Source organism: Vicia villosa, linkage group LG3 (genome assembly GCF_029867415.1).
Source record: "Vicia villosa cultivar HV-30 ecotype Madison, WI linkage group LG3, Vvil1.0, whole genome shotgun sequence".
Classification (NCBI taxonomy): Eukaryota; Viridiplantae; Streptophyta; class Magnoliopsida; order Fabales; family Fabaceae; genus Vicia; species Vicia villosa.
This window is the reverse complement of record NC_081182.1, coordinates 48,951,288-48,969,524: the sequence shown is the minus strand read 5'-3', so window position 1 is coordinate 48,969,524 and position 18,237 is coordinate 48,951,288. Positions and strand designations below refer to the sequence as shown.

Genomic DNA, 18,237 nt, shown 5'->3' with positions numbered 1-18,237 from the left:
ATTCTTTGTGCACCAACAAGAGCTAGTTTGTATTTCTTGTAGTGTTACTTGATATGTTGGATCTTTACGATCACTTGTGCTGTAATGACTTTTGAATCTTCAATATAAAGTTATCCATTTGATTAAATAATAATAATAATAATAATAATAATAATATGAAATATTTAAAAAAATGGCTTCTTGTAATATTTTTGCTTCTTGTTTAGAGATTTATTTTGAAAAAAATTCATTAGTTTAGAGATTCATAGATTAATTAAACCCATAAAATTTAATATACAATTTCTATTGCTTAAGTTTTAAATAAATAAAAATTTATACATATTAGAAAATTGAAATTTAAATAGGTTCGTAGTGCTATTACAAAAAACAATTGTGCCAGTGGATAGTAGTTTTTATTTCAGTAAATAATATTTGATCCAACAAAAATTAAATCTATTTTGTTTATAATTTTTTTAATAAATCTAAAAGAGACAACAAAAATTAAATCTATTTTGTTTATAGTTTTTTTTAATAAATATAAAATAGGGTAATTACCTATTATTTGATCTTCATATTGTTGCGTGCTCATCTCCTCTCTTTTAGTTTCATTCATCCTTACCGGCAGGTTAAGGAGTGTTAAAGCTTAGTTAAAAATGAAGTTCGATGAATTAGATATGAAGTATAAAAAAATTAATAAAAAGGAAGAATGAAAAATATAATAAAAAAGATGAGAAAGAGAGATGAAAATAAACATAGAAGAGAAAAAGACATGAAAAGAAAGTGTGCGTAAAATAAAATGACTGTGTTTATCATTTATCATTGAATGTAAAATGATTGTGTTTATCATTTATCATTGAATGTTAGGAGAGAGATAGTTAGTTAGTTCATGTAACTAACTCTAACTGTTTATAAAAACTAACAAAACAGATGAGAGAGAAACAAGAGAGAGAGAGAGAGTGAGAGTTCCACCTAGTTCTGGTTTTTTCTGAGTTTTCGTTTTCGACCGGTTTTAAGATGGAGGGTGAATGGCGTCGTGTAGAAGGGAGGAAGATCAGAGGTGCCTCAAGGCCTGTTTGGGATGTTTGGAGGAAGGAAGTTGATGTGGTTAAGAAGGAGGTTTTGACAATCTTCTTCACTGATTTTGGGGAAAGTTGGTGTGCCAGGGATCTTTTCTTAGAGTTCAAGGAGTTGGGGCTGATAGAAGAAATAGTTATACCACCAAAACGAGACTGGCGAGGATATAGATTCGGTTTTGTGAGATTTATCAATGTGACAGACGAGAAGATTGTGGAGACTAAGATGGACAATGTGTGGCTGGAGGGGTCTAAGATAAGTGCTAATATATCAAGGATCAAAAGAAAGGGATTGCAGTTTACCAATCCTAAGGATTCGCAGACCTTTGTCAATTGTGACAAACCAGAGTTACAGGCAAAGAGAATTCTTCCAACAAGGCCAGTTATTCCAGTTAAAGCATCTGCAGTAAATTTAACGGACTTTAAAGCAGGGGGAGGAGTGGGTTCTTCTAAAACCTATGCTGATATTACCATGGGGAGAAATGTGACAAACTCTGAGAATCCTAAAGAGGCGTCCCAAACGATTTTCTTTACTTCCTGCGAATCAGAAAAAAAGAGATTCAACAGGGCTAAGGTGGGTGTTACCAGGAAGGCTGGAGATGCATATGCAGTGGCGAACAGTTTGTTGGAGGAGGGAATCTTTACCATTTCAGCTACAGCCTTGGGTCCAAGCCTATGCCTTCTAGAGGAGAGCGTTGAAGGCGACCTCGGTTCTTTGATTCATGATGGGGCTGACTGGGTAAATTTCTAGTTTGAAGAGGTTAGGGATTGGAGGACTTCTGATGCAGAATGCGCAAGAGTTGCTCAAGTCTCCATCTATGGAGTGCCCTGTTTCACCAGAAACGAAAGATTTTTGAACATATTGCTAGCAGATCTAGGGAAGATGATGAACCCTCAATCTTTATTACATAAGTGTGAAAGATTAGATGTAATCAAAGTAATGATATATACTAATCACCTGGATCTCATTAGAAACAGATGTAGAGCTTGCATCGATGGCGTTTGGTTCAACATCCTTGTTATAGAAGACCCGATCTGGGAATCAGGGGAAACCACTCAAAATTCTTCACGACCCTTTTCTTCATCGGAAAGAGATGACTCCGCCTCCTACCACGGCTCGCACGACGGAGGTGACGAATTAGACAGTTGCAGCAAGAGCAATAGTACCAAGAAACCTGGGAATCTGAACCAAGAAATTAATGGTGATGGTGACAACAGAGCGGATATCACGCAAATGAAAAGCGACAGATTTCAGAAGATCGGTGGAAACGCAGAAAACATTAATTACCTTGGTCTTTCTAGGGAGCATATCGTTAACTTTTTGGAGGGTCAGAGTATCTCAGACGACATTTCCATGAATACTGCAGGGAGAGTGTGTTGCACTCTAATTTTTGACCTCTGAGATCCCATCATTTTCTAAGTGTTATGATCATTATTGTTATACCCCAAAATTTGCCCGCGTTCTTTTTTAAAAAAAAAAGAAGTCAACAGACTTCTGTCTAAAAATTTGGAGTTTTATACAATCTTGGATTTTTATTTCATAAATATCCTGATTTTATGAATACTCAATTTTTAGAATTTTTTATACAGTATTTTGGTTCGCTGCTAAATTTATTCTTACATAAACGCCAAATACTGTTTATCACTTCATACACTATTTATTTCAGATTTATTTTCAGATAAATAATGCTGACGCAGTTGGTACAGAATTAAAATTTGCAGGCGCGGAGTCCGGGTTTCAGATTATACTGGTAACAATTAAATTATTATTGGTTTTATTTCCCACTAATTTTTATTTTTATACTATATTATTTTTTCAAAATCTCTTTCTTTCAAATCAAATTCTAGCTTTATTCTATACCCCTTTTCTTTTCAAAAACCTACCATACTTTTTTTCAAATCCTACTACTATTCAAACGGTACCACCCCATTCCCAACGTCTCTATCTCTCTCTTTTCACTCTATAAATACTCCTCATTTTTTCCATAAATTCTCACATCAAATTTCACTCATCTCCCAAATTTCTCAAACTTCTATCTCATAATTATTTTCTCTTCTTCCCCGGCAAAAATGGCAAAGTGGATGGATACACTTTTTCTTATAGTCATCACTATTTTTACGGTGATCATGTCCTTCTTCTGTCTGCATAGTCCTGAAAAATGCGGACCTGCGATGGTTACACTTCCGATCATCTATTTTCTGTTGTTCATAGCATGGATTATTAATCGTCATATGTAAAGTTTGTCGTATCTTCTATTTTTTAGAATGTACCGTTCTTTATGTTTACCATACTGTTCGCTACGTTTTGTTTAGGTAATATTTGTACTGTCAGTATTAAGTATTACACTATCTATTATACCGTCGTTTAACTAGTAAGATAATATTATGTGTGTTTATTGCTAGTTAAATATTTATTTTTCTATGCATTAAATCCCTTTCAATCTTATTATTGACGGTAATTTTGTTCGCGTACAGTGTATTTTAGTTATTTATTATATTTGTGTTTTTCTAACAAATCATGTAAATAATTTCTCACCATTAACACAACAAAAAACAAAAAGAAAAAATTGACTTTAACTGTTAAGTTTTCACTTTAACTGTTACGTTAATACCCGGACAGCTAGTTACCAGTCAAACCCGCTATCAGCGCAATTCTCCGTGTTTGTACCATCAGTCAAATCAATTTTTAACACTTCAAATTTCCAAGATTTTGTTCTAGAAGTCTTCTGATAATCACGTGATCAACAGAGACTCAACACTGCACAAAAATCAGGTACGCCTAACTGTCTCCTACACAAACAGTCCATAACTAGGTTTTTTGTTTTTTTTTCTTCAGGAGAACGAGTTTTTGAGACCTCAATTGGATTTCATGGATCTCCATATGTCTCAAAGTACCACCAGACAAATTTTCAAACTTCGATTCGCTCGGACACACAGTCAACAACTCAAACAGTCAGCAGACGACCAGTTTGACCAAAAAGTCAACAGACAGTCAAAAATGCAATTTTTTGTCAACATCCATATTTTGTCAAAAGATTCATCATGTGATCAATGGTTGATCATAATTCATCAAGAAAAGTTCAGAAATTGACAAAACTCAAAATTGCAAAATTAGAGTTTTTTACCTAAAAGTCAACTGAACTTTGACCGACCATAACTCTCTCATAATTTATCAGAAAAATTCCAACCAAAGCTCATTCTCAAGGAAATTCAATTCTCTACAACTTTGATGTTGGGACCAAGGTCAAGAAATGCTTCCGCCTAAGAGATATAAGCCAAAACAATACAGGTCATTTTCAAAGTCAACAAAAAGCAGTTTTTTTGTCAAAGCCCATATCATCAAGTTAACTTCTCCAAATGCAAAAACACTTCCAAAGTGGCTTGTAGAGGACATCTTGGGCTTTCCAAAAAGTACAAGAACACTTTCATAGGATCAAAATTGAGGGATATATGCCGTGATGAAGTTGACCTTTTTTGGGAAAATGCATAAAACAAGTAATGACCAAAACTTGATTCTTTTTCAAAAAGGCCAATTCTTTTGTGATTCAATCTTGATTCCCATATGTCTAAAGGGCATCCACGACCTATCCATGATTCATGACACTTTTATTTCATTTTAATTAAATTTTATTCATTTAAAGTTTAATTAAAGTGAGATAATTCAAAGATATTATCCAAGATGCTCATGTGATGCAAGCAATGACCATTCAAGGTGCTTAAATATATTATTGCAAGATTGAAGAGAATAATACTTGAGTGTTTTAACCATGGTTAAGAAATGCACTCATTGAAAATATTCCATTATCATATTTTTTCCACAAAATCAATCATGAAAATTCCAACTTGCAAGGGTTCAAGATCAAATCATTTGCCTATAAATAGAGCTTCATTTTTTCATTCAAGAGGAGAGGAAAAAAAAGGGGGAGGAACACAAAGAACAACAACAATCACCACAAAGTCATAGCTTAAGTTTATATATTTGCAAAAGTTTCAAGAAACTTGTAAAAATCAAGGCTCATTCAAATAGCCACTTTCAATCAATTTCAATCATTCTATTCCACTCTTGGGACATCATAGAGTAAGTACAATGTAATTTTTAATATGTAGTAGTGTTAGGAGTTCATGAATTAAAAACTCCATATTTATGCATATTTTCAATTTCTCAAAAAATGTTTTAATTTTAGTTTTAAGTTGATAAAATGTTTATTTAATTTTTAACATAAAAATATTTTATTTCTTTTCATAATTAATTTATTTTGCTTAATTAATTAGTAATTATGTAAATATTGCTTTTTTTAATTATTTTCAACCAATCAAAAAACTCCAAAAATATCTTCCTTTTAGATTTAGGTTTATATTTTTTATAATCTAATTTTTGACATATAAAATAATATTTTTCTTGTTAAGTTTAATTATTTGTATAATTATTTGTTTAATTAGCTTGTTAATTAACTTAAAATCAATTCCAAAAAATCACAAAAAGAATGAATTAAGTTTAATTTGTTTTATATTTATTTTTGTATATTATTTGATATTATTTCTTATCTTTTTCCTTTGTCCCGAATCAGAATAATAGATCAAATATGGCAGAGATTGTATGCAGTTGATTTAAGACTTTTGGAAATTTATAGTGTAGTCGCCATGATTCTATCAAGCTTCTGATAAATTTTCATTAACTTTAAGTCCGAGATCATCATTCACTCACCATCGATCTTCACTAACATCGTGGATATACTTGACTAGCTTCAAGATGATTCGCGTGCTAACATACTAACAATTAACTTTAAATTCCGCATTTTATTATATTGTTATTTATATTTCTTGCTTTATACTTTATTTTATCATTCATTATATTTATGTTTATGTTATTTTTTCTTCGTCCATTTGGACATATTATTTATATTTCTGCTATATTTTTTCTTTGTCCATTTGGACATATTATTTATGTTTCTGTTATTTTTTCTTTGTCCATTTGGACATATTATTTATGTTTATGTTATTTTTTCTTTGTCCATTTGGACATATTATTTATGTTTCTGTCATTTTTTTCTTTGTCCATTTGGACATATTATTTATATTTCTGCTATTTTTTCTTTGTCCATTTGGACATATTATTTATATTTCTGCTATTTTTTCTTTGTCCATTTGGACATATTATTTATATTTCTGCTATTTTTCCTTTGTCCATTTGGACATATTATTTATATTTCTGCTATTTTTTCTTTGTCCATTTGGACATATTATTTATATTTCTGCTATTTTTTCTTTGTCCATTTGGACATATTATTTATATTTCTGCTATTTTTTCTTTGTCCATTTGGACATATTATTTATGTTTCCGCTATTTTTTCTTTGTCCATTTGGACATATTATTTATGTTTCCGCTATTTTTCTTTGTCCATTTGGACATATTATTTATGTTTTCGCTATTTTCTCTTTGTCCATTTGGACATATTATTTATGCTTCCGCTATTTTTTCTTTGTCCATTTGGACGCATTGTTTATGTTTCCGTCATCTTCCTTTTGTCCACTTGGACCATATTTTTACCTTTGAGCTAAAACATTAATAATCAAGATAAAACTAAAAAAAAGCACTTTGCACACTTGCACTTCTATGGTTTTCCCTCTTATTACTTTTTTTTAATCATACCATCATTTAAGAAAAGTATTAAATGCATAGAAAAGATCTTATAAATTGAGAGTAGATAACTCCTAATTGCTTGCTCAAATACTTTCATTTTTAAACAACGTATTTTCAAAACTTTCATTTGGTATTTGAAGGGCATTATTCCCGGTGAAACTCTTCAGAGACCTATGTGACTTATTGTCCATCTTCACTTCTTCTATTTTCAAATCAATAAAGCATTTAAAAAAGTGAGCTAAGCAATTAAGAGCCCATGGATAACCATGGATACAAAGGGTGCTTAAAACCTTCCCTTTGTATAACCAACCCCCCGAACCCAAAATCTGTCAAAAGGTCTTTCCTGTTCTTTTATGCCTTTCCTAAATGTTGGATAAAATAAAAGTCGGTGGCGACTCTTGCAAAAATATAAAATAATAAAAAAAAAAGAGCAAGGAGTCAGTTCGTAAAAAAAACCGAGTTACAGAGTGGCGGAAATTTTTCAGGATTTGGGGGTGAAGAGTCCGAATAACAAAGATATAGAGGTAGTGGGCCCAGGGGGTTTACTTATTTCTAATTTAAAAATGGGGAGAAGTACAATAGAAAAAGTCAAGGAGAGAGAGTGTGCGGAGGAAGAGAAAGAAGTGGTCCCCACTTCTACTAGTACAACGAATGGAACATATGAGAAGGTAAAAGGGGAGTGCAATTATTTTCTCCAAGTGGGCCAAAGTGAGCAAGTGGAGCTATTGCATGTGGGCCAAGCTGAAAGTGTTTTTTCGTCTTTAGTGGGCCAACATGAAAGTGTAGTCCAAGTAGAAGGTGAGGATCAGAAGGCGAAGGAATTGGCACCTACGTGCATGCATGGGCGGAAATGCAGTAACATTAAAAAACCCTCAATTCCACCGAGGAGCTATGTGGTGCCTATCAAAAAATCTGTGAAACAATTCAAGAAGAAAGAAGCAGTTTCAAAAGGGAATCAAAGCTTATGCTTTGATGATCAGTGTCATAAGATTAAAAATTGCAAAAAATCCAAGAAGAAAATCAGAGAGGTGCTGGACTTAGGGGAGCAAGCAGTAAACTTTATCTATCCTGTAGAGAATCGCCATCAGGAAGGGAAGGAATTGTTGTTAGGATCTTCTACTCGTTCTAAAAAGAGCAAATTACTTGTAAAGTTGAACTATTTGACGGGAGGTATACCATTAACTTGCGAGTCTATTTCAAGTGCCGATATCAATAATTGTATCAAGAGAATATCTAATGGAGTGCTGAACAAGGCGGAAGAGGGTTTGTGGAACTCAATGGTTAAGCTTGGCATAAAAAACGTCTCTGACAATTTTGATCCAATTCTAAAAGTAAAGGAGATGGAAGTGAGGGATGCGAAAGGGGAAGAGGTGTCGAAGGGGATCAAAAAACAACTTGTTCCATGATTATTTTCTCCTTAAACTTAAGAGGAGGGGGCAGCCGGGCAAAGAGGAAGAGAGTAAGCTATCATATTCAAAAAGGGGACGTTGACATTTGTTTCATTCAAGAGACAAAATTAAGAGGCATAGAGAGTAACGTAATTAAAGAAATGTGGGGGAATGATCAAGTGGAGTGGTCGTTTTTGGATGCCAATGGTGCGTCGGGAGGCATTCTAACTATGTGGAAAAAGGATCTCTTCAATCTAATCTTTAGTTTTCGAGGAGAAGGTTTCTTAGGTCTTTGTGTGGAGAAGGAGGACAAGCTCATTTATTTTGTGAATGTGTACGCTTCTTGCGACTTAAACACGAGGAAGAGCTCGTGGGAGAGGCTATGTGAGTTTAAAAACAATAACATTAAAGGTTCGTGGTGCATAGGAGGAGACTTTAATTCCATCTCTTCCCCGGATGAAAGAATTGGGATGTCTAGCCGTAGCTATAGGAGGGAGATTTCGTTGTTCAAAGACTTCATAGAGGATATGGAGTTGGTGGATCTTCCTACAATAGGGGGCAAGTTCACTTGGATCAATAGCAATGGTAAATCGATGAGTAGGATTGATAGATTCCTCTTATCGGATTGCTTCGTGGAGGATTGGAAGGTGGAGGGTCAATACATCGGAGAGAGGGATGTGTCCGACCATGCTCCGATTTGGTTGAAGGACAATAGGAAGAATTGGGGTCCAAAACCTTTTAAGTTTAACAACATGTGGTTCAATCATGAGGATTTCGATAGTTTCGTCAAGGAGGAATGGGAGAAGCTAGTGGTCAAAGGAAGAGGGGATTATTGCTTGGTCGAAAAAATGAAAACTCTAAAAAACCGGTCAGCTTGGTGGAACAAGAGTGTTTATGGGTGGATAGACCTCAAAATCAATGAGGATGGGATAGAGTTGCACCATTTAGATAACGTGTTTGTTCATTTTGCAGGTAATGTATCGGAAGAGGTGGTGAGGCAAAGAATGAAAGTGGCGGAGTGTCGCGGGCGAAAAACCGTTTTGTTCCTCTTTTTTGTGGGATGAGACACCTGATGCCTTCTTTGGGCTCGAGTGCTCAAAAAAATGATTTTTCTTTGTTTCGACCAAACTTTTTATTATTTCCAAAGTAGGAAAAGGAAAAAAGCTGCAATAACCTAAAAGTGGGGGGAGAGATCTTGGGTAAGAGGGTTGGTTATACGAAGGGAAGGTATTAGCACCCAACGTATCTATAGTACTCTATAGGTTTCTTTTCTTTGTTTTTCATTCCATGTTATTGAGAGGTTCTTGTGAAATTGGTGGGACCTAAGGTGTTTGTTTGATTATGCTCGCAAAGATCATCGCGATCCTCTGCATACATATCCCTTAGAGGGAATCAGAGCATCTGTAGCTCGGGTCTACGGGTGCTAAGGTTTGAATGGTTTTTTTTGTTTTGTTTTGCTCGCCAAGGATCGACCTTGTGCCTACGTATTCTCAAAGGGATGTTGAGAAAGTCAGAGCAATCGTAGTTCCCACTTATGCTAGTGGAAGCAAAGGAAAATAGACAAATGTCGTCTAAATGCTAGATGTATCTAATCTATATCATCACATACATCTGTTTGTTTTTGTTTGAAAATCTTTTCATTATAAGCCCGGGGCCATGCCACTTAGGGTGCTTAGAATGATAAAGATGTTTTTGTTTAACCAGCCTTGTGGCAAAAGTTTCAATGAAGTCAGCCTTGTGACAAAAACTTTGATTAATCAGCCAGCCTTGTGGCAAAAGTTTCAATGAAGTCAGCCTTGTGACAAAAACTTTGATTAATCATCCAGTACGGTGGTAAAACAGTTTGATTGATTAGCCAGCCTTGTGGCAAAAAAGTTTGATTGATTGATTGATTGTTTGTGATGATATATAAGAGATACTCCTAGCATAGAGATGAAAAATGTCTAATCCCCTAGGGTATTTGGTTTTGGATATTAGGGATGCTTATAAGAAGCCCGTGGGTCCTTGTACGAAGCCCAAGAGGAGGCTATCCGAGGGTCCTTGCATTGTAAGCCCAAGAGGAGGCTATGGGAGGGACAATCCAGGGTCCTTGCATTGTAAGCCCAAGAGGAGGCTATGGGAGGGTCACTCGTTTGTACAAAGCCCAAGGGGAGGCATGGTATAGTTGGTTTGAGCTCTTAGAGCGATTTCACCGGGAAACCATACTCTATGTCCTAACCTAAACTAAGGAGATTCTTTGCACGAAGCCCAATAGGAGGCTATGGGGAACCTAGTGTTGTACTAAGTTGAACAAGTATATATATAACACAATCACAAGTATGAACAAGTACGAACAAATATGAACAAGTACATGAACAAATATGAACAGTTATACATATATGACAAAGTGTGTGTATATAATGGAGTTTATGAAAGAAATATACCTGCAAGCATGATCCATTTGTATACACAGGGCTCGGGACTCACACTCGGGGAGAAGTCCACTTGAGTTTATTCAACAGCTATGTAAACAGGTATTTACAAAAGGGCTTGGGACTTATACCTACATGGAGGCCCATGGTATTTTTGGGAAGATTTAAAGAAAAACCTTCATTTTTGGTTTGTTATTCAAAGTTAAAAAACAAACTGATCGAGGTATGTACAAAAAAAAAATGTATGTACAAAAAAGCGTACAATGAAATACCTAATTTCATGTACTGGAATGGGTATGTACAAAAGGGGCTCGGGACTTATACCTACATGGAGGCCCATGGTATATTGAAAAGTTTGTTTCTTTGGAGTTTTGTTGTTTTGAAAATGATTTGAAAATTGTTTGAAAGTTTGTTTTGAAAGAGTTTTCTGTACAAAGAAAAACTGTATAAAAGGAAAAAGGAGTGGGTCTTATACTCTCTAATATTCGAGAAGCCCCTGTTTTATTTTCATAAAACAGGGTGGATGGTTTGAAAAAGATGTGTGATTTGTTGTTAAAAAAACTGTTTGAAAGTTTTGGAAAAAAGTTTTCTGTACAAAGAAAGACGAAAGGGACTTATACTCTCTAATATTCGAGAGGCCCCACATCGTTTTGAAAATCAATTGATCAATTAAAAAGATTTAATCAAAAGTTTCCTTTGAAAATCAAAAAGAAATGGTTTATCGTTTTTGAAAAGAATCGCGATTGCTCGTTTTAAAACGATTTGAATTTTGAAAGAAGTCAATTTAATCAAGATAAACAAAAGATTATTCTCAATTAACACTTAGATGATTAGGGTTTGATCACAAAAAATATTTACAAGTGATTAGGTTTGAAAATCAAATGAAAAAGTAGTATTTAAAAGTATTTAAAAACATTTAAAAATATGTCATTTTAAACCTATTTAAAAATGTATCAAATAAATATTTTTTGGTGATTTTTTTTGGTATTCATAAAATATGTATATTAAATAAGAAGTGTTCAAAAAATGAAGAAAAAATAAGTTGATTTGATTAGTTAAATTAATTAATGAAGTTTGTTAAAAAAATGAAAGAAAAATAGTGTTAAAAAAAAGGTTTTGGTCCCTAAGGGTGTTGAACCCGTGACCTCTCTCTCACCAGCCAAAACAACAACCAACTGAGCTGCGCGCGCAGCTTGTTAATGATACGCCTTCAGTTTATTATATTTTAAAACCAATGTTTGAATTTCCCAAACCAAATCTGGCGCCAAGAACACAACCCTAACTGAATTTTGAATTCCTTCAAATCTGCGTTGTTTTGATCGATCAAAGGGTCTATCTCACTCGGTTTTTCACAAGGAACATGATGGTGCCCTTTAATTTCATTTATTTTTGCTCTAAGATGATTAATTCTCTGATGAACACGAAGAACCCTAATATGACAAATCTTTGTGAAATCGTGTATGATCATGATATGATGCAATTGATTGAGGGTTATTATTCAGTGATGGTGCAGAAACAAGATGGTAACTTAGTTTTTCATTTATGATGCATGTATGATAGAGTTTGAAGTTCATGAGCACTTACCTCAAAAACGGCCAAGCTGGAGATTGAATTTTGCAGAGGAGGTGTTACAGATGTTGTTGCTTGATCTGGACAGCTTCAATGAACCTTAGGGAAGGTGTCTGGATGCTTGGAGTGAATTGAAAACACCTGGAGTAGTTGGAGGTACCCGATCTGCAGTTAAGCCCAAGTGTGAATCGAGCTCTATGATTCTGATGTTTCAGGTTGATGATGAGTGTTTGGATAGCTCATATGTGATATATGTGAGGTGTTGGAAGTGTTAATTTGTACAGAAATGATCTGGAATGAAGGTTGGCATGATAAGGCTCTTTATGTGTTCATATGGAGGTTGAAGAGTGAATCTGAGTTTTGGGGTAATTTGGGGTGTGTGAGGGGTTCAAACACATCCCATATGATGTTTATGAGTTGCTAGAACCATCACTTTGGCCATAACTTCAAGGGTTTGGAGGTTGAGTTTTCTACCTCTTTGAAAACTATGAAACTTGCAATTCAAGAAAGAAGAGAGAAAACCTATAATTGTGAGGTTTTGGTGTGAATTGAAGAGTGATTTGCACCTCTATTTATAGGCCAAACATTCTGAACTCAGAGCTTTGCAACTTGCTTCTTCTTTGGTGATTTGGCACTTAAAGGATAGAAAGGAATCTTACCATTAAATGCATATGGTTAAAGTTACTAAACCATGGTTAAAATTGGCTATGCTTCTTATCTCTTTCCCATCTGTCTCAAATCAGAAAATATCTTCCAATTATTGCCTCTATGTATCATTACTTGGTCCATTTGGCAATTTGGCTCATAACTTTGGCAAAATGACTTGAAATTTCAAGTGAAAAGTTCACTAATGGCAAAATTCAAAACCATAGCTACACTTCAAATTTTTTTATGCTCTTGGACATTTTGGAAAGCTCATGTTACACACTTCAAAACCCTAGTTGAAAGTTTCTTCAAGATCCTTAAGGAAGTGGGTGAAAAAGATCCATGAACTTTGAGAAAAATGAAGTTTTAAGTGAATTTTTCAAAAGATGCCAACTTTGAAGCTCCATATCTCTTAAATGGTTGATCTTATGGAAAAAAATTATATGTGTCAAAGTTGTTTATTGGATCAAAATCTACAACTTTCATGTTGGAAGTTTTTTTCAGTTTGTAGGTGAAATTTTGAGTTATTCCCTTTCAAAGTTTGGAAAAAACCATGAAAAACACTTAGAAAAATTTTCTAAGTATGAAAGTCAAACTTTTGACTTTTTGATTCTTGATTGATTTTCTTGATTTTTCTTGATCAAATGACTTATCATATCATATATTGATGATTTAAAACTTTAAAAGTTATGGTTGACCAAAATTCCCCAAAAGTCAATGGCAATCTTGTACAGTTGACTTTTTTCAGACGAATCGCGTTTTTGGAGATTTCAAATGAAACAGGCTATCCTCACCAAATGAATGGTATGAATGGATCATATTGAAGCATTAGAGGATATTGAGCCATGGTTTGAGTTGTGGCACTATGTCCTGATTAAAAAGTCAGTTATTCAGTGAATTAGGTCAAAAACCCTAATTGTCGACCTGATGAAATTGATGACTGTGGACCTTGAATTGAGATGCAATTTCCATGGGATATTGTCATAGGGATTATTTGAGGATGATTGAAACCTTTGATTGACTCCCTGGGGATTTTTTGGGTTTCCCAAATGTGATCCCTGATTTCAGTCCCTGATAGTTCAAAACCCTGATCTGAGGATTTGTCTGATCAATCTTTGTGTAGGAGATGTTATGAGCCAATGGATTAGGTCAAAATGATGCACTTGAGGTCTTGATATCATGTCCCAAGCCATTAGGTCAAATTCTGAGCAAAAGTCAGGAGTATGCTATCTTCAGGCAAAACCCTAATTCAGTCGATTCAAAGCTGTTGAGCTTGTTGAAGTGAATCTCTGAGGACCAAATGTTGATTGTTGATGAAGATGGTTCTTTTGAGATGAAGGGAGAACAAAACCCTAATTGATTGTTACTTGTACTGATGAGTGATTTCCTGATTAAATCCTGTTGAGTCACAAGTAACAAACACAAGCTATGCAATTTGTTAGAGATGCAAATGATGCATATGCAATGATATGAGGTGGTATCTTAGGTCAAAAATTGGGGTATGACAGATGCCCCTATTTAAGTTTCTTCAACCTGAGACATGAAGATTGAAAATCTTCGTTTTGATAGGGTGGAAGAGACTTAAATATCAGAAGACGCAAATTTTGGACCTAAGATACCAAAATTGCGAATGATGCAAGGATATCTTTACCGAGGGAATATCAAGAACTGACTCTGCTGGGGAAAAGAGATCGGGAAGGATATCTCAATCCGTTTTAGGAAGAGAATCTGTTTTTTTCTTTTCGGGAAAGCAAGTGTATGCTTCACCGGGGTATGATAGCTTTGTAAGAAAAGCTTACCTATCGACATCATCGACTATCAGCATGGGGATAGACTTGTTTAATAATGCGAAGGTGAAAGGTATGAAACTGTGTTACCGACTATCAGCATGGTGATAGACTTGACAAGGTAAAAAGAGTTTCAAAGGTTCGGTTAATATTACCGACTATCAGCCTTGTGATAGACATGTTAATAATATAACCAGAACAAAAAGGTTACCGACTATCAGCCTCGTGATAGTGGTTTTGAAGACGTGATCATTTATCAGCCGAGTGAAAAAATGATCCTGGAGACTTTGCTAGGGGAATTACTGGTTATTCAGCCTTGTGAACAGTAATAAGGCCCTGATTGTCAAATGGTCTTCATGATTGATTTCCTTGAGAGGAAATTTTTTGAAAGAAACATAAGCTGCTCAGATGATGAGGCTATTGCTTATGGTATGTTTTTCACGACTCTATTTGAGGAATCGGAGTTTGAATCTCTGGTAAAGATAGGGTTCTAACCAAGAATGAATTGGAAAGAGACAGTGAAACAAGACTTTGTACCCAATGAGGAATGAACTCAACTGGGGATTTTCTCCTTCGTTTTGGAGAGGAGAAACTGAAGCAACCTTCTTCCACGAGGAATGATCTCAGTGGGGAACTGGAGAAAGAAAGGATGTTATTTCTGCTTATGGGTGACAACCTACTGGAGAGATGACACGCCCATACCTGTTTCTTTTTTTTCTTTTTTTCCCTTTTTTTTTTTTTTTTTTTTTTTTTTTTGAGGATAGATATATCCTAAACAAGTGATTTCATAGCAAACATTGAAAAATGCAAGAATGCATAAATAATGCAAATATGTATGAATGATGAATGTCATGAATGTAGCATGCATACTGACAATACTGACAGACAATGAAGTATATACTGGAGAAGGACCGACGTCGCAATACAACCAGATACTTGACAAATGTTCTTCAACACGGTGTAGATAACACAGGTGATGAATGATGCTGCATGCTTTCAACTTCTCTGGGGAAGATAAGCATCTTTTCTTATTGAGATGGAAGAACCTTTTCACTAGAGATAGAAAATCTTCGTTACCGGGGATAAAAGACCTTCTTCAATGGGGATAGAAGAGCTTCTTCACTGGGGATAGAAGAGCTTCTTCACTGGGGATAATTGCTTCAAGAATTCTTTTCTGGGACAAGAATGCCGTTGTTTCAACAATTTTTTCAGGGAGAATCCTTTGGTTCATCCTATGGAGACGACTGCTGATGTTCCTTCCGTTGTTCACAACTCAAAGGAAAATTTCGCTTTTATTTTGAAAAAGAAAAGTGAAGTAAATTCATTTAAAACTTATTTTTTTTCTTTTTTGTTTCAAAAGTGAATAACACAATTAAAGCGTCATTTGGCAAGCTGAAAGAAATTAAAGATTGCAAACAAATGGGCACAAGGCTCAAATTTATTTAATAGGATGGTAATCAGCTAAAGGCGTGATTCCATAGAGTATTTACAAAAGTTGGAAATGGTAATTATGTGGAAAAGGCTACATTGAAAGCAATAACCACTATTCCCTAACAACTTTGAGTTCCAACTGTGCTTGTCGCTTCAGATTGGCGATGATTTGATTGAAGATCCTTTGATGGAGTACAGACTCTTCAGGTGACGAAGTATGGACTGATGCAGTTACTTTGTCATAAATCCCTAATTTTTGCCTAGATTGCCCTTTCAGGTTTTCAATCTACCAGGATGAAATTTTTCTGTTTATTGTCTCTAATTTTTGCCTGGACCGCCCTTTCGGGTTTTCAGTCCACCGAGACGCTCATTTTTGCCTAAGTCGCCCTTTGCGGGTTTTCGACTTACCGAGCTGTTCTTTTCTTTTTTAGACAAAGTATTTCTTGACTGCATCAGCATTCACAGGATGTGGGAGTTCATCACCATCCATGGTTGTAAGAGTCATGGCGCCGCCAGAAAATGTTCTTTTGACAACATACGGGCCTTCGTAATTAGGAGACCATTTGCCCCTAGAATCCGGTTGAAAAGACAAGATCTTTTTAAGCACGAGGTCACCTTCTAGAAATTCACGAGGTCGAACCTTTTTGTTGAAGGCTTGTTTCATCCTTGCTTGGTATAACTGTCCATGGCATAGAGCAGTCATACGTTTTTCTTCGATTAAGTTCAACTGATCGTATCTGCTTTGACACCATTCAGCCTCTGATAACTTAGTTTCCATGAGGACTCTCATTGATGGGATTTCAACTTCTACGGGGAGCACAGCTTCCATGCCGTATACTAGAGAAAAGGGAGTTGCCCCTGTTGAAGTACGCACTGAAGTACGGTATCCATGTAAAGCAAATGGCAGCATTTCATGCCAGTCTTTGTAAGTGATGACCATTTTCTGGACAATCTTCTTAATGTTCTTGTTGGCAGCTTCAACGGCGCCGTTCATTTTTGGTCTATAAGGAGAAGAGTTATGATGCTCAATCTTGAATTCCTCACATAATTCTTTCATCATCTTGTTATTCAAGTTTGAACCATTGTCAGTAATGATCTTGCTGGGAATACCATATCGGCAAATGATGTTATTCTTGATAAACCTCACAACCACTTGTCTTGTAACATTGGCGTAAGATGCTGCTTCGACCCATTTGGTGAAGTAATCAATTGCTACTAAGATGAAACGATGACCGTTTGAAGCTTTTGGTTCGATCATTCCAATCATGTCGATGCCCCACATGGAAAAAGGCCATGGAGATGATAGAACGTTGAGTAGAGTCGGTGGCACATGGATCTTATCTGCGTAGATCTGGCACTTGTGACATCTCTTCACGTGTTTACAACAGTCAGATTCCATTGTCAACCAATAGTATCCTGCTCTTAACATCTTTTTGGACATCGCATGCCCGTTTGAATGAGTTCCAAAGGACCCTTCATGCACTTCATGCATTAACATGTCTGCTTCGTGTCTATCCACGCATCTGAGCAAAACCATGTCGAAGTTTCTTTTGTATAGCACATCTCCGTTCAGGAAGAAACTGCCAGAAAGTCTCCTTAGAGTTTTCTTATCTTTGTTTGATGCCCCAAGCGGGTACTCTTGAGTTTGAAGGAAGCGTTTGATGTCGTGGAACCACGGTTTATCATCGATGACTGCTTCGGTTGCAAACACATAGGCGGGCCTTTCAAGGCGCGTGATTCTGACTGTAGGCATATCATTCCAATGACTGACTTTGAACATGGAAGATAGAGTAGCCAAGGCGTCTGCCATTCGATTCTGATCTCGAGGTATATGATGCAATTCAACTTTGTTGAAGAAAGTCAACAGACGTCTTGCATAGTCTCTGTAAGGAATCAAACCAGGGTGGTAAGTTTCCCACTTGTCTTTGATTTGGTTGATCACGAGGGCTGAATCTCCATATATGTCGAGGATCTTGATCCTTAAGTCAATGGCTTCTTCTAGACCCATGATACAAGCTTCATATTCTGCGATGTTGTTGGTACAATCAAATAGCAGTCTGGCGGAGAACGGGATATGAGTACCCTTGGGAGTGATGATGATTGCCCCAATTCCATTGCCAAAAGCGTTTACTGCTCCATCAAAAATTAGGCCCCATCTTGATCCAGGATCAGGACCTTCTTCAGGTAATGGTTCGTCATAATCTTTCATTTTCAAGTACATGACATCTTCATCGGGAAAGTCAAACTTGAGAGACTGATATTCATTAATTGGTTGATGCGCCAAGTGATCGGCGAGAATGCTTCCTTTGACCG

At 35.7% G+C, this 18,237-nt stretch overlaps 1 protein-coding gene across 1 annotated transcript in view; it reads left to right on the top strand.

Moving 5' to 3' along the window:
- Nucleotides 1–8,242: 8,242 nt before the first annotated feature.
- Nucleotides 8,243–18,237, top strand: part of LOC131658009 (uncharacterized) — a 22,115-nt gene continuing 12,120 nt past the window's right edge. The window contains exon 1 of the mRNA XM_058927348.1: nt 8,243–9,053. Within this exon, the coding sequence (XP_058783331.1) occupies nt 8,243–9,053 (811 nt within the window). The remainder of the gene's footprint in view (nt 9,054–18,237) is intronic.